The sequence below is a fragment of the Pongo abelii genome, chromosome 19 (assembly GCF_028885655.2).
Source record: "Pongo abelii isolate AG06213 chromosome 19, NHGRI_mPonAbe1-v2.0_pri, whole genome shotgun sequence".
Lineage (NCBI taxonomy): Eukaryota > Metazoa > Chordata > Mammalia > Primates > Hominidae > Pongo > Pongo abelii.
In genome coordinates, this window is record NC_072004.2 from 23,742,549 (window position 1) to 23,764,736 (window position 22,188).

The following is a 22,188-nucleotide window of genomic DNA, read 5'->3' on the forward strand; positions in this document are numbered from 1 at the left end:
ACCAGGCCCTGCTCATGCATCCATGTTGGTTCTTTTATCCCCACATCAGCCATAGCCCATAGGCATTAACTGCCATTGCACAAATGAGGAAATTAAAACTCTGAGATGATATGCAATCTACCCAGAGTCATGCAGTTTGTGTATGTAAGTGCTGGAATGAAAATCCAATCTGTGTGAGTCCCAAGTCCCCTTCCACCATATGGTGTCCATTTCATTTTGCAATCAGCTTGGCTGGGATATGTCTGCCCTAAAAGATAGTAAGTAGGAATACTTGTCTCTCTACCTTAACCTGACATCCATGGGCTTGCTTTTTGTATTTGGAGGTGTCATAACATTATAATAATAATTTGACTTTATTTGAACAATGAATATTATACTACTCAGTCTAGAGATTTATGGCATCCCAGTCTAAACTGGATGATAGCAATGAAGATTCTTCAAGGAGACAAGTATGAGTAATAAGGTAGTAATAAGTTGAATTTCTATGGAGTTGCTACTTCTAAATTAAAACTAGTTGAGGTTAAGTAGATATTCAAAAATATTGCTATAATCTTCACTTGAATAATACATTTATTATTTTTTACATATTTATTTATTTATGGAACATAGATGTAATTTTAAAATAGAATTTTTGCAAATTGTATTAAAATATATTAAAAACATAATACATTATGACCCAATAGAGTTTTTCAAAGTAATACAGTGTTAGTTTAAAATGTGAAATTCAATCAGTATAATTCATCATAGAATACAGAGTGTACGTCAGTATAATATATATATCAAAACTGGAAAGAAGTAAATTTATCTTTGTTTTGTAATAAGGTGAAATTAAAATTTTAATGAATTTCCACTTTCATTTTAGATTCCGGAGGGAACCTGTGCAGGTTTATTACATGGGTGTATTGTGTGATGCTGAGATTTTGGGTACCAATGAAGATGTGAGTGCCTGTCTTGAAATTGCACCCAGAGAAATCTCCCCTGATCAGCAGAGGGTAAACTAACTTGAATTGCACTTGAATTTCTTAGTAGAGCAGGTCACAAAGGGCAAATTGTGGTCCAGAGACAAAAGTGCTCGATGGTCTAAAATGAGCCTGCCATATCACTGAGGGTACAGGTCTTCACAGAAATATATTTCAGAAAGGGGTCAAACCCTTGTTTAAAGATAAATGTAAGCTGGGTGTGGAGGCACACATCTATAATTCCAGCTACTCAGGAGGCTAAGGCAGAAGGATCCCTTGAGATCAGGAGTTTAAGACCAGCCTGGACAACATAAGAAGATTCCATCTCAATTTTTAAAAATGAGAAAAAAATAGGTAAACTTAAGCCTATAAAATTTTAAAGAGTTTATTTGAGCAAACAGAGATTCATGGATCAGGCAGCACCAAACTGAAAGTGGTTGGAGGATCTACTGGAGGTGTTTGTAAGGAAGGCTTTTACAGAGTGAATATAGAAGTAGAGTAGAGAAATTATTTGATTGGCAAAAATTTGGGCAGTTGCATTATTTGAACTATCCTGGTGGTAGGTCTCTCATTACACAGCTACTACTCAGTGGGCCACTTGTTGATGGGCTAAGCTTGTTTCATTTTGTCTATGTAGAAACCCAGGCCATGGGAGCTATCTCAGCCTGATGCTCTCCCATTACAATATTTTACACCTTCTTTCTGTATGAGGGTAAGCGGGGGTCTTCCCCAGGAGGGTTCTTACCACCCTGTTTCCCTCAGCAAAATGAAACTGTCCCTTTTGCCTCTGTAGGCAATCTTCTGAACAAGTCATTCCTAATATTCTTATCTTATTTTATCTTATTCTCTTCTCTGTACCTTGTTTACATGTTTCTGGAACACTTGTGTGTCTTGCACCCATCTCCTGCATTATTTAGGCAATCCTAAAAGAAGAATGCTAGGATGGATTGGTAGAGAACGGCTGGCATATTGAGCCCTCTCTCTTTGTATCTGGAACTTTCATAATTACCTTAGTTCCCCATGCCAATTTTGCACTTATCTTTGTTCTCCACTTCAAAATACACTTACCTCTGACAGAAGCTGAGTAAATAAAAGGGACCTTGTCCAGTGGTACTTATGAGGCAGGAGACATGATATAGTTAAAATTATAAACTATAATCACTGTATAATTATATAATATATATAATCACTATATCACTCCCAGGTTCAAGTGATACTCCTGCCTCAGCCTCCTGAGTACCTGGGATTACAGGCATGTGCCACCACACTCGATTAATCCTATATGTTTTAAAATAGGAATAGATTTTCTCAGCTAAACTGAAGGGAAATGCTAAGGAAAGAGTGAGATTTGACTTGATAATGATGTGTCTGAATGAATCAGCCAATTAATAAAATAAAAACAGGCTGGGGACAGTGGTGCATGCCAGTCATCCCAGCAATTTGGGAGGCCAAGGTGGGCAGATCACTTGAGTCCAAGGGTTTGAGACCAGCGTGAGCAACATATCAAAACCCCGTCTCTACAAAAGATACAAAAATTAGTCAAGTGTGGTGGCTTATGCCTGTAGTCCCTGCTACTTGGGAGGCTGAGGTAGGAGGATCACCTGAGCCTGGAGATATACAGGCTGCAGTGAGCTTCAATCATGCCACCGCACTTCCAGCCTGGGTGACAGAGTGAGACCCTGTCCAAAGAAACTAAACTAAAATGAAATGAAAGCAAACACAAGACAAAAATTGATGGACTTATTTTAACACATAGCATGATGAACACACATAGATAACGATACTAACCCAATGGGTTTTTGTCAATCAAACCCATAATCACTAGTCTAAAGGAAATAGGAATAATGACTGTGAATTAATAACCATTTACAATATTAGAAATACAAAATACAAATTATCATCAGATATATCAGACTCACAATTATTTGACCTTTTAAGAATTCATCCTGCTCTCCATAATGAATAAGAATATATTGATAACTATTTTTTCCCTTAACTTAGCCCTTCATGCTCCTGAATCTCTGAATTTGTATTTACATCTTAACACTCTTTTTTTTGTAATTATTTTCTGCAGCTTTTTTCTCTTCACTTGAGACATCTCCTATATTCTCTTTACACTTTTCCACAAATGACTCAATTTTTTTCATAAGCTTCATTGATGCATTCCATGTATGTGATGATAGTGTAATGATAAATTATCCATGTGGTTTCCCTCCAGTCTTGTTCATCATTCAAGTGACTCTTCTTGGTTTAGCAACAGGCTAAGAGGTATCTATGACATTTTGTTCAGGTTAAGCAGAAAGAAGAAAACAAAATCCACATTCTCTTTTTTATATTTTAAACACAAGCCAACAAATCATTTGGAAGGACACATGATTAGACAGGGAGGATTTTATGCTCCTTCAAGAGTAACTGAGATTGTTTAATTGTATGGAGGAAAGAGCATATCTCAAGGGGAATCCAGAAGATATAATATTTGGATGACAGAATCATTAAGAACTGGCTTTGTACACTGGCTACACCATTGCACACAGGAAATATTAGGGTGCAGTGGTGCATGCCTGTAATCCCAGCACTTTAGGAGGCTGAGGTGGGTGGATCACCTGAGGTCAGGAGTTCAAGACCAGCCTGACAAACATGGTGAAACCCCATCTCTACTAAATACAAAAAATTAGTTGGGTGTGGTGGCACATGCTTCTAATCCCAGCTACTTGGGAGGCTGAGGCAGGAGAATCACTTGAACTTGGGAGTCAGAGGTTGCAGTGAGCTGAGATAGTGCCATTGCACTCCAGCCTGGGCAACAAGAGCGAAACTCTGTCTCAGAAAAAAAAAAAAAAAAAAAAAAAAAAATTCACTGCCCCACCAACTTTTTCACATAGGATGATTAAGGATTCCAGAGCCCATGCTATCTCTAGGGGCTCCTACCCCTGCCACACCACACATGTATCTTGACAGGGCCTGTTACAGAGAAGAAAAGGCCAAGTAAATTAATATCACAATCATTGCCACATACCCACCAAAAGACTCAAATTAAAATTTTGACAAAATTAAGTGTCAAGAAGAATGCAAAGATTTTGGAATTATCAGACATTTTAAGACTGTCCGTTGGTGTGTTAACATTGGGATGAAACCAATAATACCTAGTAAAACTGAAGATATGTTAACCCTGTAACCTATGGTTTCACCTCTTGCTTTATACTGTACATAAATACACACTAATAGTAACCAAATAGAAATACAAACATGTTCACAACAACATCATTTGTAACTGACAAAAATGAACACAACCCACATGTCCACCAACAATGAAGGGATACACACTGGTGTACTGTATTTTTATTTATTTTTTTATATTTATTTTATGTATACAAATATAAATTTCTATATATTTTTTGAGACAGACTCTTGCTTAGTCACCCAGGTTGGAGTGCAGTGGTGCGATCTCAGCTCACTGCAACCTCTGCCTCCCAGGTTCAAGCAATTCTCCTGTCTCAGCCTCCCCAGTAGCTGGGATTACAGGTGCATGCAGCCACTCCTGGTAAATTTTTATATTTCTACTAGAGATGGGGTTTCACCTTGTTGGTAAGGCTGATCTCAAACTCCTGTCCTGAGGTGATCCACCTATCTCAGACTCCCAAAGTGCTGGGATTACAGGTGGCAGGCACTGCGCCTGGGTATTTTTTTTTTTTTTTGAGACTGTCACTCTATTGTCCAGGTTGGAGTACAGGGTGCCATCTTGGCTCACTGCAACCTCCACCACCTCCCAGGTTCAACTGATTCTCCTGCCTTAGCCTCTCAAATAACTGGGATTACAGGTGCACAGCACCACACCTGGCTAATTTTTTTTTTTTAACAGAGTCTTGTTCTGTCACCCAGGCTGGAGTGCAGTGGTGCAAACTCGGCTCACTGCAACCTCTGCATCCCAGATTCAAGTGATTCTCCAGCCTCAGCCTCCTGAGTAGCTGAGACTACAGGCATGTGCCACCACTCCTGGCTAATTTTTGGTATTTTTAGTAGAGATGTGGTTTCACCGTGTTCGCCAGGATTACCTCCATCTCCTGACCTTGTGATCCACCTGCCCTGGCCTCCCAAAGTGCTGAGATTACAGTCATTAGCCACCACATGGCCTGATTTTTGTAGTTTTAGTAGAGATGGAGTTTCACCATGATGGCTAGGGTGGTCTGGAACTCCTGACCTCAAGTGATCTGCCTGCCTCGGCCTCCCAAAGTTCTGGGATTATAGGCATGAGCCATATGCCTGGCTGGTGTACTGTTTTAATAGAATGCAGAAACAATGCTAAGTGTGAATCTTAAATACTTAATATTGAGTAAAAGGGGCCAGATGCACCAGGATACAGACTTTTACTCCAATTATGTAAGAGAAAAACCAGGCAAAATCAGACTTTACTTTAGTCATATAAAAAATGCATAATAAGGCCAGGCACTGAGGTCAGGAGTTCTAAACCAGCCTGACCAACATGCAAAACCCCATCTCTACTACAAATACAAAAATTATCCAGGCATGGTGGCACATGGCCCATGCCTGTAATCCCAGCTACTTGGGAGGTTGAGGCATGAGAATCTCTTGAATCTGGGAGGTGGAGGTTGCAGTGAGTCAAGATCATGCCACTACACTCCAGCCTGGGTGACAGAGCGAGGCTTCATCTCCAAAAAAAAAAAAGACATAAAATACATAATAAAATTATAAAGAGAACCAAGGAGAGGATGGCAGATATCCACAGGTAATGTGGATATCTGTTATATGTGTTACTAATAAGGGGAAGGAAGACCTTAGGATCAGTTAGGGGCATACAGAGGACTTCTCAGTGGTGATAGTGCTCTATTTCTTCACCTGGATAGGTAGGTATCACACAGATGTTTATTTAACAACGATGTATCCATATCTTTGTTTGTATATTTTAAAATAAGAATGAAATAGAGGAAAGGAAGGTGAATGGAAAGAGATTTCTCCATTCATCAAAATTTTAAAGTCGTGTTTTTCCTCAGGTTCTTCTCCAAGCTCAGTCTGAAATGGTGAAAGCAGCCAAGCGTGGTGGCTCATGCCTGTAATCTCAGCATTTTGGGAGGCTGAGGTGGATGGATCACCTGTGGTCAGGAGCTAAGACCAGCCTGGCCAACATGGTAAAACCCTGTCTCTACTAAAAATACAAAAATTAGCTGGGCGTGGTGGTGGGCACCTATAATCCCAGCTACTCAGGAGGTTACAGTGAGCTGAGATCACACCACTTGACTCAAAAGAGTGAAATTCTGTCTCAAAACAAAACAACAACAACAATGACAAAGGAAACAGGAAAACATCCTCAATAATAGAGGACTTATTAAACTAGGGTGCAGCCACTCATACTGTGTCTTGATTTGTAGATTAAGAAAATGATGACCCTCCCTAGGTACTGATTTAGAGTGACATTTCTGTGAAAATAGAGAAATACTTACATATCCATAGAACATATATATGTATTTAAAATTGTATATGAGTATGACATACACATACATATTTGTGTGTAGGCATCTGCATCCTTGTATGTTTAAATACAATCTGGCAATTGCATTCTTTGGTATATACCCAAATATTTGAAAACTTATATCCACTCAAATCCTGCACATGAATGTTTACAGCAGCTTATACACAACTGAAAAAGACTGGAAGTAACCAAGATATCCTACAATAGAGAAATGGATAAACTAACTCTGAAACATTCATACAATGGAATGTTCTTCATGAATAAAAAGAAATGAACTACCAAGGCATGAAAAGACATGGAGGAATCTTAAACATGTATTTCTAAGTGAAATAAGCCAATACAGAAAGGCCACATAGTATAGAGTTCCAATTATATGGAATACTAGAAAAGGCAAAACCAGGCAGATGGTATTATAAAATGTTCAGTGGTCGCCAGAGGCTTGAGCAGAGGGAAGGATGAATAGGTGGAGCACAGAAGATTTTTAGGGCAGTGAAACTTTTCTGTGTGATGCTATAATGGTGGATATATGTTCTTAAGCATTTGTCAAAGCCCATAAATGGTAGAACACAGAGAGTGAATCTTAATATTAGCCATGAACTTAATAATATCCATATTGGCTCATCAAGCATAACAAATTACCACACTAACAAGATGATAATAGAGGAAGTGTGTGTACTATGGTGTGAGGTAGATATTAGAGCTCAATATGCCTTCTGCTCTATTTTTCTGTACACCTACAACTGTCCTAAAAATTATCTCAGTTATTTATTTATTTATTTTTATTTATTGAGATGGAGTCTCACTCTGTCACCCAGGCTGGAGTGCAATGGCCTGATCTTGGCTCATGGCAATCTCTGCTTCCCGGGTTCAAGCGATTCTTCTGCCTCAGCCTCCTGAGTAGTTGGGATTACAGGCACCAGCCACCATACCTGGCTAATTTTTTGTATTTTTAGTTGAGACGGGGATTCACTGTGTCAGCCAGGATGTTCTTGATCTGCTGACCTCGTGATCCACCCACCTTGGCCTTCCAAAGTGCTTGGATTACAGACATAAGTCACCACACCTGGCCTTATTTATCTTTTTGAGACAGGTTTTATCTCTTTCACTCAGGCTGGAGTGCAGTGGTGCAATCATGGTTCAATGCAGCCCCAACCTCCAGGGCTCAAGTAACCCTCCTGCCTCAGCCTCTTGAGTAGCTGGGACCACAGGCATGTGCCACCATGCCCAGCACATTTCGTAGACCTCTGAAAAGATGCTCAACACCATATATCACAAGGGGATTCAAATTAAACAACGATGTGATACCATTACACATCTCTTAGATTGGCTTGAATGCAAATACCAACACCAAATGCTGGTGAAGATATGGAGTGACAGGAACTCATCTCTATTTCTGCTGAGAATGCAAAGTGGGACAGCCATTGTGGAAGGCCATTTTGCAAGTTCCTGCCAGACTAAACATATGCTTACCATACAATCCGGCAAAAAAATGAAATTTTAAAAATATATTTTATATACTTAAAACATATACATTTAAATAAATATATAATTTATATATATTTTAAAAGTATATATATTTTTATTTTTTGTAGAGACAGTCTCTACAGACTATAGCCTGCAGAAGCTATTAATTTTAAAAGCATTTTAAACTCTTGAACAAGAAATTATTTGAAGAGTGAAAAATAAAATGATAGAGTATTGATTGGTAAATTCCAAATGTTGTATATTACATAATTTGGATTAATTTTAAATTCCAAAAAGTGAAACTTTGAAAAATATTTTTAAAATTTCCTAATCTGAAGTCCATCCTAGTTCAACACATTCAAGAGCTGATTTCAACGGAGAGATAAGTGGTCAACAAGTTCTTAGGTTTTGACTTTGTTTTCTGACTATTTGTGTTTGTGAACGGTGAATTTTTAGATTTTGTTCCTTTCTTCTTAGGGTATTGACTAATATTTTATTAAGTCAGAGAGACAGTAAATTAGAATTATCTGTTTGTCCATTTTATCTGTTATAAATATTTCCTCCAAATTCACTTATCTAAAGTTTTTGGTTTATTTAGTGGTGTGCGGTGGCTCACGCCTGTAATCTCAGCACTTTTGGAGGCTGAGGTGGGGGATCACTTGAGGTCAGGAGTTCAAGATCAGCCTGGCCAACATGGCAAAACCCCATGCCTACTACCATACAAAAATTAGTTGGGCGGCTTGGCATGGTGGCTCACTCCTATAATCCTAGCACTTTGGGAGGCCAAGGTGGGCAGATCACCTGAGGTCGGGAGTAAAGAAACAGAGAGTAAAGAATTTCTGAGACCAAAAAGTCTGAGAACAGCTGCTCAATATATTCATTCAACAAATATTTGTCTCCTTACCTTGTGCGTGGTACAGTTCTAGGCTCTAGGGATAAATAGCATTGAACAAAATTGGCAATATCGCCTGCTCTCATTAAGTTTACATTCTAGTGGACATAATATAAGAACAGAGATGATTTGTCAAAAATCAGTCCAGGCACAGTGGCTCATGCCTGTAATCCCAACACTTTGGGAGGCCGAGGCAGGGAGATCACTTGAGGTCAGGAGTTCGAGATCAGCCTGGCCAATATGGTGAAACACTGTCTCCACTAAAAATTCAAAAATTAGCCAGGGCTGGGTGTGGTGGCTTACCCCTGTAATCCCAACACTTTGGGAGTCCAAGGTGGTTTGGATCACCTGAGGTAAGGGGTTCAAGACCAGTATGGCCAACATGGTGAAACCCCATCTCTACTAAAATACAAAAAAAAAAAAATGTTAACCAGGAGTAGTGGCAGATGCCTGTAATCCCAGCTTCTTGGGAGGCTGAGGCAGGAGAATCACTTGAACCTGGGAGGCGGCGGTTGCAGTGAGCCGAGATCAAACCAGTGCACCCCAGCCTGGATGACAGAGCGAGACTCCATCTCAAAAAAAAAAAAAAGAAAGGTTTTAAGTGCTATGGAAAAAAAAGGGAAGTGGTAAATAGTTTCAATTTCAGATAGGATGATCTCTGACAAGGCAAGAATCATTGTAAGACATGAAGAAAATTAAGACAAAGATCCTTGCAGGCATATCGGGGAAGAGCTTCTTTTCTTTCCTTTTCTGTTTTATTTATTTATTTATTTTTTTTAGACAGAGTTTCACTCTTGTTGCCCAGGCTGCAGTGCAGCGGCACCATCTCAGCTCATTGCAACCTCCACCTCCTGGGTTCAAGTGATTCTCCTGCCTCAGCTACTCTTCCGAGTGAAAGGTGACCAAGAGAGCCATTGAAAATAGTGAGAGTGGCCGGGTGTGGTCCCAGCCCTTTGGGAGGCCAAGATGGGTGGATGATGAGGTCAGGAGTTTGAGACCAACCTGGCTGAGAGTGTGAAACCCCGTCTCTACTAAAAATACAAAAATTAGCCAGGCATGGTGGTGTGCCCCTGTAATCCCAGCTACTCCGGAGGCTGAGCCAGGAGAATCACTTGTATCTGGGAGGTGGAGGTTGCAGTGAGCCCAGATCATGCCACTGCACTCTAGCCTGGGTGACAGAGCAATATTCTGTCTCAAAAAAAAAAAAAAAAAAAGAAAAAGAAAATGGTAAGAGCACCATGTTTGAAAAGTGGTCCAGGCACTGGGGTAAGGGGTGAGTGTCAGCCAAGTCATCAGCTATCAGAACAGGAAGCCATCAGGTAACAAATCAAGTTGATATATTGAGAAGGAGCAAGATCTACCTATTATATAATATAGAGATAAGCACTTAGATATATAGATTAGAAATAGTTTAGAAAATTTAAACATTTGATTATTCAGGAAGTAGACCTGGGAGCATTGGAGAAACAGGGTGGGGGAGTAGACTGCATGGAAAGCTCTGTCTTAGTTTGTGATTTTTCAATTATACACATACGTTTCTTACATAACATGGAAAATTCAATTAAAGAAGAAACAACATTGTGTTCTGAGGTCCCAAAGGTTTAGTGATTAATTAGAAAGACTCACAAAACCGAGTGAAGCTGTTATACTCACACTTTATTACAACAAAAAGATACAGATTAAAATCAGCAGCAGAAAAACGTGCATAGGGCAGAGTCCAGGAGAGACAAAGCACAAGCTTCCAGTTGTCCTCTCCCAGTGACATCGTGTGGACAGTGCTTAATTCACCCAGCGATATGTGGCAAAAAGTACAGAATATACTCCCCAACAAGAAGCTTACCTGAGCCTTGGGGTTGAGCATTTTACTGGAGGTTGGTCACATGGACAAGAGCACCCACTTGGATGACCTTAGTTTCTCTGTCTCCACCCTTCCCAAGGTCAAGCTGACACTGCATGGTCCAAGGTCCTCACAATAAATCACGTTGTTAACTCCCAGATAGGCAGGAGATTCCAAGGACTTAGAAGTTATTTCCCGTGAGCTAGGATAGAGTCAAACCTTTCTTTGGAGTGTGCCAGGTTTGGGCAATTCAGGCCTACTAAGTTTCCTTGACTTCACACAAGTGATAATATGTAGGAAATGAGTAGTCACATATATTGCTGGTGAAAGTACAGTGTTATATAACCCTTTGGAAAGAAATCAAGTGTGTACCACATAAACATTATATTTGGTTTGTTTTTGTCTGAGACAGGGTCTCACTCTGTCACCCACTGGGGTGCTGTGGCATGATCACAACTCACTGTAGCCTCGACCTCCCAGGCTCCAGCTATCCTCCCACCTCAGTCTCCTGAGTAGCTGGGAGCACAGGCACCTGCAACTACACCTAGCTAATTTTTGTGTTTTTTTGTACAGATAGGGTTCACCATGTTGCCCAGGCTGATTTCAAACTCCTGGGTTCAAACAATCCCCTACCTTAGCTCCCCAAAGTGCTAGGATTACAGGAGTGAGCCACTGCACCCAACCTATATTTGTATATACATTAAATTGTATATGTTAGGCCAGACATGGTGGCTCACGCCTGTAATTCCAGCATTTTGGGAGGCCAAGGTGGGTGGATCACTTGAGGTCAGGAATTTGAGAGCAGCCTGGCCAACATGGTGAAAACCCATCTCCATTAAAAAAACAAAGTTAGCTGGACATGGTGGCAGATGCCTGTATTCCCAGCTACTCAGGAGGCTGAGGCAGGAGAATCACTTGAACCAAGCAGTGGAAGTTGCAGTGAGCCGAGATCATGCCACTGCACTCCAGCCTAGATGAGAGAGCAGAACTCCATCTCAAAAAACAAAACAAAAAATTGTATATGTTACTGTACGTATGTGTATGTATTAAGTTTTATATACACACATTAAATATATATACATATATTACACTTTATACACATACATTTGTTTCCTCTTGCAATTTGTTTCAGCAGAAGTAAAAATTAATAAAGATATAAGTAAAAGAATATTTACAGAAGCACTATTTTTGGTGGCAAATGTATTTTAATGTCTTAAATGCTCATATAATGAAAGATACTTTAACTCTTACAAAGAATGAGTTAGCTTTTTATCTACTATAAAGGCATCCTAATATCTTTATACCTAAAGTGATATATGTGGCCAATTGTTATAATAAGAAAGGAGAATGCTTTATAATTAAAGAAAAAAGAAAGAAACGTTATATAGTAGCCCTCCCTTATCTGCAGGAGACGTGTTCTAAGACCCGCAGTGGATGCCTGAACCTAGGGTAGCATTGACCCAATTGCTGTCCATCAGAACACATTTCTGTTTATGATTTCCATGCACAAATTTAATGCCTTTTTCATCTTAACTAAGCGCCTATCACACACGTGGCTGTACTTTTTAGAGCTTGGGGTGCAACAAACAAGACTAACAGAAATTTCCTTTTCCTTCTTACATTTTCTCCGCTAGAGGATTTGTTCTTACCATCCATCTTAGCAACCTGAGCACACTACTTCTCTCTTTTTCTTTCTTTCTTTCTTTCTTTCTTTCTTTCTTTCTTTCTTTCTTTCTTTCTTTCTTTCTTTCTTTCTTTCTTTCTTTCTTCCTTTCTTTCTTCCTTTCTTTCTTTTCTTTCTTTCTTTCTTTCTTTCTTTTTCTTTCTCTTTCTTTCTCTTTCTCTCTTTCTTCTTTCTTTCCTTTCTTTCATCTTTATTTTTTTCTCTTTATTTTATGTACTTACTTGTTTATTGAGATGGAATCTCAGTCTGTCACCCAGGTTGAAGTGCAGTAATGCGATATTGGCTCACTGCAACCTTCTTCTCCTGAGTTCAAGAGATTCTCGTGCTTCCGCCCCACAAGTAGCTGGGATTAAGGCGCTCGCCACCATGCCCAAATAATTTTTGTATTTTTTGTAGCGATGGGGTTTCACCATGTTGGCCAGGTTAGTCTCGAACTCCTAACCTCAAAAGATCCACCCGTTTCAGTCTCCCAAAGTGCTGGGATTACAGGTATGAGCCACCATGCCTGGCCTATATATTCTGTTGTTTGCTGGCCAATACTTATATGAATCTTGGAGAACATCATGGAAAGATGCTCATCATCTTGTTACTTGGTTATTTCAAGAGTGGAACTGGAGGGGGAATATGCCTTTCCTGTGTATTTATTTGTAATGTTTCATTTTCATTATGAACATGTATTATTTTAATATGTTTGAATATTAATAAAGACAGGTAAATATATGTTTTTACCTGCTTGAATATGATTTTAATTCAAGCTGAAATCCTCAAGGCAATCACATATAATTAAATAGATGGAGGAAAGAAAACATTTAAAATCCCTGAAGGAAAAGGAGGGAAGTCCGGGCAAGGAGGCTCATGCCTATGTCAGCACTTTGGGAGGCCAAGGCAGGTGGATCACTTGGGGTCAGAATTTCGAGACCAGTTTAGCCAACATTGTGAAATCCTGTCTCTACTGAAAATACAAAAATTAGACAGGCATGATGGCATGTGCCTGTAATCCCAGCTACTTGGAAGGTTGAGGCAGGAGAATCGCTTGAACCCAGGAGGCAGAGGTTGCAATGAACCGAGATTGTGCCACTGCAGTTCAGCCTGGGTGACACAGCGAGACTCTGTGTCAATCAATCAATAAAAGGAGGGGGAAAACACAAGTAAAAAATAAGTGATTCGAAAGTAGCAATGTACCATAATGCCTAAATTTGTGGGATTGGTGGGGTGTGATGGCTCCCACCTGTAATCTCAGCACTTTGAAAGGCCAAGGTGGGTCGATCACCTGGTCAGGAGTTTGAGACCAGCCTGACCAACATTGTGAAACCCTGTCTCTACTAAAAATACAAAATTTAGCAAGGTGTGGCGGTGGACACCTGTAGTCCCAGCTACTAGGGAGGCTGAAGCAGGAGAATCACTTGAACCTGGGAATCAGAGGTTGCAGTGAGCTAAGATTGCTCCACTGCCCTCCAGCCTGGGTGACAGAGCGAGACTCCCTCCAAAATAAATAAATAAGTAAATAACACTTTGTGGGACCAATTCCAGTCGAGTCCAGGGGAGCACAAACTGGCGACCAACATCCCCCCTCAGGTCCCTTCAGGGTCGAGAGAGTGCCTCTGGAACAGACTGGGAAACTCCAGCAGGCAAAGTAAGGGGCCAGGAATAGACACCACCTGACACATTCTCCATGTTCCTTCCACCCACCCCTCTCCCCACCAGAATTCCATCGGGCTCCAATTCTGCACTCTCCCCAAGAACCTCAGATTGAAACATTGCAAGGAAGACACCGATACTCAAAGTCACAGGCTTAGGAATCTGAGCTACAAAGAAAAATGAGCCCCTGCTCCCCCAACTACCCGGTACTCCCCTCAGCACTGCTGCCCTGCACCTGCCCCCTCCTCCATAATTTGAGCTGTCCTCACAGAAGCTGGAGAGATGGCCCACCTGTCAGGAAAGAGAGGACCAGCATGTGGCAAATGCCTGGGGTATGTAGGAGCAGATGGTGAGATTAGCACAGGGATGTAAGAAACAAGTGGTTCTCAGACCAAAGAAGACTTTGCGGGAGAGGGCACATTAGGCCTTCATAGGGGCGTGTGCTGGACAGGAGCTCCCCCAGTTACCGAAATAATTATCTGAGAAAGGCTCTGATCTGACCCAAAACGCCCTTGAATCCCATGGCAACGCCTCAGCATCTGGCAATAACAGGCTTCTGTGCCCAGAATCTCTATGTCTGGAGGTGCTGCCTCCACCAGCCTCTCACAGTCCAGAGGTACCTCCCATTGGCGCCTGATGGGTTAGGGAGGCTGTTCTTCCAGCTGTGACAGATCCAGCTGAGGAACGCTCCCGGGTCTTCTTAGTTGTTTCTTCCCACACACCTGCCACTCAAAGCCACAACCCACTTGCACGCCACCTTGAGGACAACTTAAAACGACCGTCTAGATCTGAACTGCACTGAGGGAATGGTCAGCTTTACTCCCATTAGATGGCTTGGCCCACAGGACCTAATGACCACCCAGACAAAAAGTTCTTCCTAAAAGCTGCATGTGTCTGTGCTCTCTAAGAGGCAAAACTACATCCTAAAGAAAAAGCCAGCCCACCCCCACCTCCACCACAAAACAAAACAAAAACAAAACCCACCACCAACCCACCTTTCATGTGAGGAGTCCTTGAGAAGGGCCTCTCCAGCCAGGACCAGGCAAGGGAATCTGTGCACTTGGCCAGACCCAGAACACACAGTGTCAGGGACCTGACAGTCACACTCTGACCCCCCATAGAATTTTCACCACTGACACACAGATCAGGATGTGTCAGCCTGAGAGATGACACCACAAATCTGGCTTTCACAGACTGATTCCACACACATCCCATCACTGACACCAGATTCCCTCATCACTGACCCTACATATCCACAAGAATTGATTCCATGGACCTCATCACTATCCCAAAGACCACCCATCACTAGAGATCATCATCTCTCACCCCAGGGACCCCACAGATTACCCATCCCTGATTCCAGGATCTATAGAACCTCATCTCTTGCCCCCACAGACCTATTAATAAAAGGATACATTTATAGGGGACTGTGTTGACCATTTTACACATCCATTGCGCGTGTGTGTGTGTGTGTGTGCGCTGATTAATGGACTTAGGTAAACTTTAGCGTTTTGGTAGGCAATGCAATTTTTCAATGCCTTTTCTTTCTTTTTCTTGTACATCTTTAAAGGCCTTACTCCAGTAAGTGTGCATTGCAGTTTATTAATGGCTATCCCTTATTGAGTCCTTGTCATGGATATTTGTTATTCATCATAATTCACAATTCTTATAATTCAGAGACACCAGAGATTCACATAAGAAGAAAGGCTTTGGATTTTTATTTATTTATTTGTTTTGGTTTCTGTAGATTATCAAATTCATTCATTTGTATCAAGTGGCTAAGTGTATACTTTGTTTTCTAAAAAAAAAATTCCAATTAATTTTTTTTTTTTAACACAGGGTTATCACTCTGTCACCCAGGCTGGAGTGCAGTGGTATAATCATGGCCACTGTAGCCTCAACATCCTGGGCTGAAGTGATCCTCCCTCCTCAGCCTACGTAGTAGCTGAGACCACAGGCATGCACCAATATGCCCACCTAATTAAAATTTTTTTTGTAGATATGTGTGTCACACTATGTTGCAGAGACTGGTCTTGAACTCCTGGGCTCAACTGATCCTCCCACCTTGGCCTCCCAAAGTGTTGAGATTACAGGTGTGAGCCACTGTACTCAGCTGATAAAATCTTAAACAGAGGAAAATACTTTGGGACCTAATGTAAAATTTCCACTGAGATGATGCGTCAGAAATTAAGGTAGAATAAGATGGCCCTAGGGCATCAAAACAACAGAAACTAAATCTTGGGCTGGGTGCAGTGGCTCACGCCTGTAATCCCAGGAATTTTGAGACCAAGGTGGGGGACTCACTTGAGGTCAGAAGTTTGAGACGAGTCTAGCCACCATGGTGAAACACTGTCTCTACTAAAAATACAAAAATTAGCCTGGAGGTTGCACTGAGCCAAGATTGTGCCAATGCACTCCAGTGTGGGCAACAGAGGGAGATTCTGTCTCAAAAAAAAAAAAAGAAGAAGAAGAAGCAAAATCTTAATTGCTTCATCAATTGTAAAAAATATGGACTGGACTCTGGAGGAATAATACACAAAAAGACACATAGGCACTATTTTTTTTGAAGTTTTATTGAGAAATATTGATAACATACCACAGAAGCCACTGATTTAAAGTGTAAAATTCAATGGTTTTCAGTATATTTGCACTGTTATGCAAACATCACCACAACAAATTTTAGATCATTTTCATTACCCTGAAGTAAACACCATATCCCTACATTTCCCCCCAACTCCCCTAACCCTGGGCCACCATGAATCTACTTTCTGTTTCTATGTATTGGCCTATTTTGGACATTTTATTTAAATGGAATTACATAACATGTGGTCCTTTGTGACTGGCTTGTTTCACTTAGCATAATATTTTCAAGGTTTATTCAATCTTGCATGTGCAGAGGGGGCACATTACATAAGGATAAACCTGGGATGGGGGGTGCTTACTGATTGATTTGGAAACTTCCCTCCAAAATTGTAAAGGGAAATGATTGGTTTCAAATAGAGGAAAAACCTATTCAGGCTAGAATCCTGTTTTCAGCAGTTTGTAATGTGGGGTTTTATTGCAAAGAATGGCAAGATTTTTAGGCTTATTTTCCGCAAATTCTCCCTGTGTTTGGGGAACAGTCACAGAATGTGTAGGAATGGGCTTCTAGGCTGTGTGGCTGGAGATTCGCGTCCAGGAGAACTCAGGTCCCAGGGTAGGCAGAGAAAAACAGTGGAAGAGTGCCAACAGAATGCTTTGAAATGGAAAATTTTAAATGTTCCCTCCAAAAGGAGTCCCAGATAACCACACAAAAGAGGACTTTGCTGGGCAGGTCCATCGCAATGGTTCAATAGCAAGACACAGACAGACTGGGAAAGAAGGAAGTTTATTTCTGCAGCCACTTACAGGGAGAAGCTCCAGGTAACTCACCAGATCAACTCAAAGTTACAAGTTTTTTTTTTCCTAGTGCTTATATACATCTTAAGCTCCATGTGGGATTGCACCTACAAGCAGGAGTGTTTCATTCAATCAACATCTAATCTTTAACTTGGGTCTAGCATCTGGAAAGATTTCTTTAGAGTCTTGGAAAGTTTCTGAATCTTAAGACAGGCCGAGGTGAATGTGTAAGAATGCTATCATTATTCGATCAGACTTTAGGGTCTGAGAAAACCCAGGCGGGGTCTCAATGGGTTTGTTTTCACATTCCATCCCTGATACTCAGGCACCAGTTTCTCCATTTCTTTAACGTTAACTTATGCATTCATCAAAATTATAGTAAAGGGTTAGTAGAAACTGTTCTTGTTGCTATGGAAACCTGGCCTGCCACACTGCCATAGGAACTGAAGCCCAGTACAGAACATTGAAAATGCCTGCAAACACTCACTTTACTGACCAGTCAATTAAATTGCAGAAAAGCAAGCTCACGCTGCCTCCCTGATCTGTCCTCCAGAATTACTAGTTAGAAACGTGCACATTGTCCTAGGTTCAGTTTTGCAAAGATGGAGCCTGGCAGTGAAAGCATTTGTTTGAGTTCATGTATTAAGGTTTGCTTTGTCTATTTCTTTTATATTTATTTATTTGTTTTTTTTTTTTTTTTTTGAGACGGAGTTTCAGTCCTCTTGCCCAAGCTGGAGTGCAATGTGGTGGTCTCGGCTCACTGCAACTTCCACCTCCTGGGTTGAAACGGTTCTCCTGCCTCAGCCTCCCAAGTAGCTAGGATTGTAGGCATGCACCACCATGCCCGGCTAATTTTTGCATTTTTAGTAGACATGGGGTTTCACCATATAGGCCAGGATGGTCTTGAACTCCTGAGCTCAGGCAATCCACCTGCCTCGACGTCCAAAGTGCTGTGATTACAGGCATGAGCACCCTCGGTTGGCCTATTTTATTTTAAGATGAAGTCTCGCTCTATCACCCAGGCTGGAGGGCAGTGTCACGAGCTCGGCTCACTGCAACCTCTGCCTCTGGGATTCAAGCGATTCTTGAGCCTCTGCCTCACAAATAGCTGGGATTACAGGCGCCTGCCACCATGCCTGGCTAATTGTTTATTTTTAGTAGAGACGGGGTTTCACCATGTTGGCCAGACTGGCCTCAAACTTTTGACCTCAAGTGACTCGCCCTCCTCAGCCACCAAAATTGCTGGAATTACAGGCGTGAGCCACCACACCCGGCCCCATTTCCTTTATTTTATTTATTATTTCGAGAAGGAGTTTCGCTCTTGCCATCCAGGCTGGAGTGCAGGGTTGCGATCTCGGCTCACTGAAACCTTCACTTCCTGGGTTCAAGCGATTTTCCTGCATCAGCCTCCGGAGTAGATGGGATTACAGGCGCATGCCACCACGCCCAGCTACATTTCCTTTATTTTATTTTTTATAATTTACTAGCCTGTTTGTTGAAAACAAGACTGGCGGTGCTCAAGGTTGTGTCTCGGTGATCACGGGGCGGTGGGCGTGGACCAGGTGGGAGGGTCTCCAGTGCCTGGTACAAATCTGCAAGGAAGGGCAGGAAACGGCACTAAGGGTGTTAGTAAAGTTTTGGTTTGGCGGGGCGGGTAGGCGTTCCAGCGCAGAAATGCGCAGGAAAGGTTTTGCTGTGCTTGTAGGCAGGTCATCCCCAAGCGCTTCTTATTGGCTTGCAGTGAGACCAGATCGCGCCACTGCACTCCAGCCCGGGCTACAGAGTGGGACTCTGTATCAAAAAATAAATAAATAAATAGTGAATTAATATCCATTGATGTATGAAATGGCTGCATGAAAGGAAAACTAGCCAAGAAAAGACAAGGCAAAAAAAGTCAAGGATCAGTATGAAAAATTAATATATTTTAAAAGATTTGATTTTAAAGCAACAACACGGGTTTAAATTTTAAAATGAAAGTAGCTCCAAGATAGAGGAAACAGGATGGCTTCTGAAGAAGGGAATGTTATTCTTTGAAATGGAAAGAAATTATGACAAGAGGGTAGCAAAGACTGAAGAGGGGGAGGTAAAAGGGGGTTCTTGGCCAGACACAGTGGCTCACACCTGTATTACCAGCACTTGCGGAGGCCAAGGCAGGTAGATCACCTGAGGTCAGGAGTTCGAGGCCAGCCTAGCCAACATGGTGGAACCCCGTCTCTACTAAAAATACAAAAATTAGCTGGGCATAGTGGCAGGCACCTATCATGCCAGTTCCTTTAGAGGCTGAGGCAGGAGAATCACTTCAACCCGGTGCCGGAGGTTGCAGTGAGCCGAGATCGCATCACTGTTCTCCAGCCTGGGTGACTGAGCAAGTCTCTCTCTCAAATTAAAAAAATTTTTAAAAAAGTGTGTGTGTCGGGGGGTATCCTGACTTTTCTCCATGTGTCTTAGGCCACAACTCTTACACGGGACCTTGCGGAAGAGATTCCTCAACCAATACCTTTATGGTGCTGCCTCCCTGATGGGCTGGGTTCTAAACAGCACTGCCTTCCCCATCTGCTCAGTCCTTACTCACCTGGACACCTTCCTCCTGGTACGTTCCTTGAAACCATCCAGGGCCCTTTCCCTTGCTCCAGTAAGGACATCACATCAGGCTTTGGGATATAGAGACCTGTTTATAAGAAAAGAAGTGAGATGGCCAGGCATAGTGGCTCACTCCTGTAATCCCAGCACTTTGGGAGGCCAAAACAGCTGGATTGCTTGAGGTCAGGAGTTCAAGTACAGCCTGACCAACATGGTGAAAGCCCGTCTCTACTAAAAACACAAAAATTGGCCAGGCATGGTGGTGGGTGCCTGTAATCCCAGCTACTCAGGAGGCTGACACATGAGAATCGCTTGAACCCAAGATGAAGGTTGGAGTGAACCAAGATCACGCCATTGCACTCCAGCCTGGGAGATAGAGTGAGACTTCATCTCAAAAAAAGAAAGAAAGAAAGAAGGAAAGAAAGAATGAATGAAAGAAAGAAAAGAAAAGAAAAGAAAAGAAAAGAAAAGAAAGAAAAGAATAAGACATAATCGTGCTGTTCCTGAATTCAAAGTTAGTCCCTTATACTCACAAAGGACAAGAGGAAGGTGTAAAGGTCTGAAGCATGGAGAAGATGGAGGGACCCCAAAGAGCTGCCCATCTATTAATCAACAAAACACAAAACAATTCTCTAGGCAGCAGGTGAAAAGTCACCCAGGCAAGTGAAAGCTACACCCAAAATTCATGAGTTATTTGGGGATAGACATCCTTACCTAATGAGACCAGGCTGCTATAGTTCTCCATCATTACATCTCTGTATAAGTCCTTCTGAGCAGCGTCCAGGCACTCCCATTCCTCCTGAGAGAAGTCTGTAGACAGATCCTGGAACATGCCCAACCCCTGAAATGACAAACCCAGGCAGCACTGTTGAAATTAAAGGAAAGGTTTTTAAGATGAAGGAAGAGATGGAAGGGTGCTGAAGTATGGAGAGAATATAGTGAGCAGACCGGCTAGGCTGAGAGTGGAGAAGAGTAAAAAAAATAGTGTAACTTCAACAAAGTACCTCCATGTTCATGAATATTCCTATTGTGGCTGGCAAACCTCCTTCATAGAATGGGACATTCCCAGTATTCCATGGTTAGAGCTGGGAATGAATAAAGTACATTGATATATTATTTCCCAAATAAATGAAATAGAGTTGAAAAGCACACAGGAAGCTGTAGGCCTGCCAAAGCTTCAAGAATATTACAGTAAACATCTGATATGCAAGTTACTATTTACAACAAAAGCTTAATAAATAAGCACTTCCCACTTACCATTTTCTTTCTTGTTTTTTTTTCTCTTGTTTCATTTTTTTGTTGTTGTTTTTTTTTCACTTTGAGACAGGGTCTCGTTCTGTTGCCCAGGCTGGAGTGCAGTGGCACAATCACAGCTCACTGCAGCCTCAACCTCCCAGGCTCAGGTGATCCTCCCACCTCAGCCTCTGTATTAGCTTTGACTATAGGCATGTGCCATCATGCCCAGCTAATTTTTTTTTTTTTGTATTTTTAGAAGAAACGAGGTTTTGCCATTTGGCGAGGCTACTTTCAAACTCCCGAGCTCAAGCAATCCACCTGCTTTGGCCTCCCAAAGTGCTGGGATTACAGGCATGAGCCACCACACCCAGCCTTGTCTCTTTTCTTAAAGGAAGACAGGATCTTTCAAAAATGTCTACAAAAAGTTTAAAAACCTCTATTGGCCGGGCACAGTGGCTCACACCTGTAAACCCAGAACTTTGGGAGGCCAAGGTGGATGGATGACCTGAGGTCAGGAGTTCAAGACCAGCCTGACCAACATGGAGAAACCATTTTAGTCTCTACTAAAAATATAAAATTAGCTGGGTGTGGTGGCACATGTCTGTAATCCCAGCTACTTGGGAGGCTGAGGCAGGAGAATCGCTTGAACCTGGGAGGTGGAGGTTGCAGTGAGCCGAGATCTCACCACTGCACTCCAGCCTGGGCAATAAGAGTGAAACAATGTCTCAAAAGAAAAACAACAACAACAACAACAAAACCTCTATTGCACTTTGATAATTAGTACTTCCATAAAATAGTATAGATAGTACTTTGATAATTAAATGTACATTGGCTGGGTGTGGTAACCCACACCTGTAATCACAGCACTTTGGGAGGCCAAGGCAGGTGAATTGCTTGGGCTCAGGAGTTCAAGATCAACCTGGTAAACACGGCAAAACCCTATCTCTACAAAAACATATATCATATACAAATTAGCCCGATGTAGAGGGACATGCCTCTAGTCCCAGCTACTTGGGAGGCTGAGGTGGGAGGATTGCT

The 22,188-nt window shown here is 41.8% G+C and overlaps 2 protein-coding genes across 3 annotated transcripts in view; both read right to left on the minus strand.

The window, feature by feature from the left end:
* LOC129051253 (tensin-3-like) overlaps positions 1 to 22,188 on the minus strand; it is a 635,743-nt gene that overhangs the window by 137,819 nt on the left and 475,736 nt on the right. The gene's annotated exons all lie outside the window — the stretch shown is intronic.
* LOC129051260 (zinc finger protein 850-like) lies at positions 18,274 to 21,062 on the minus strand. The gene is made up of 3 exons (XM_063718464.1): positions 20,629 to 21,062; positions 19,907 to 20,002; positions 18,274 to 18,926 (listed from the first exon to the last, which is right to left on the minus strand). Exons 1-3 carry the CDS (start codon positions 20,744 to 20,746, stop codon positions 18,808 to 18,810), a joined length of 333 nt encoding a protein of 110 aa, XP_063574534.1. The 5' UTR covers positions 20,747 to 21,062; the 3' UTR covers positions 18,274 to 18,807.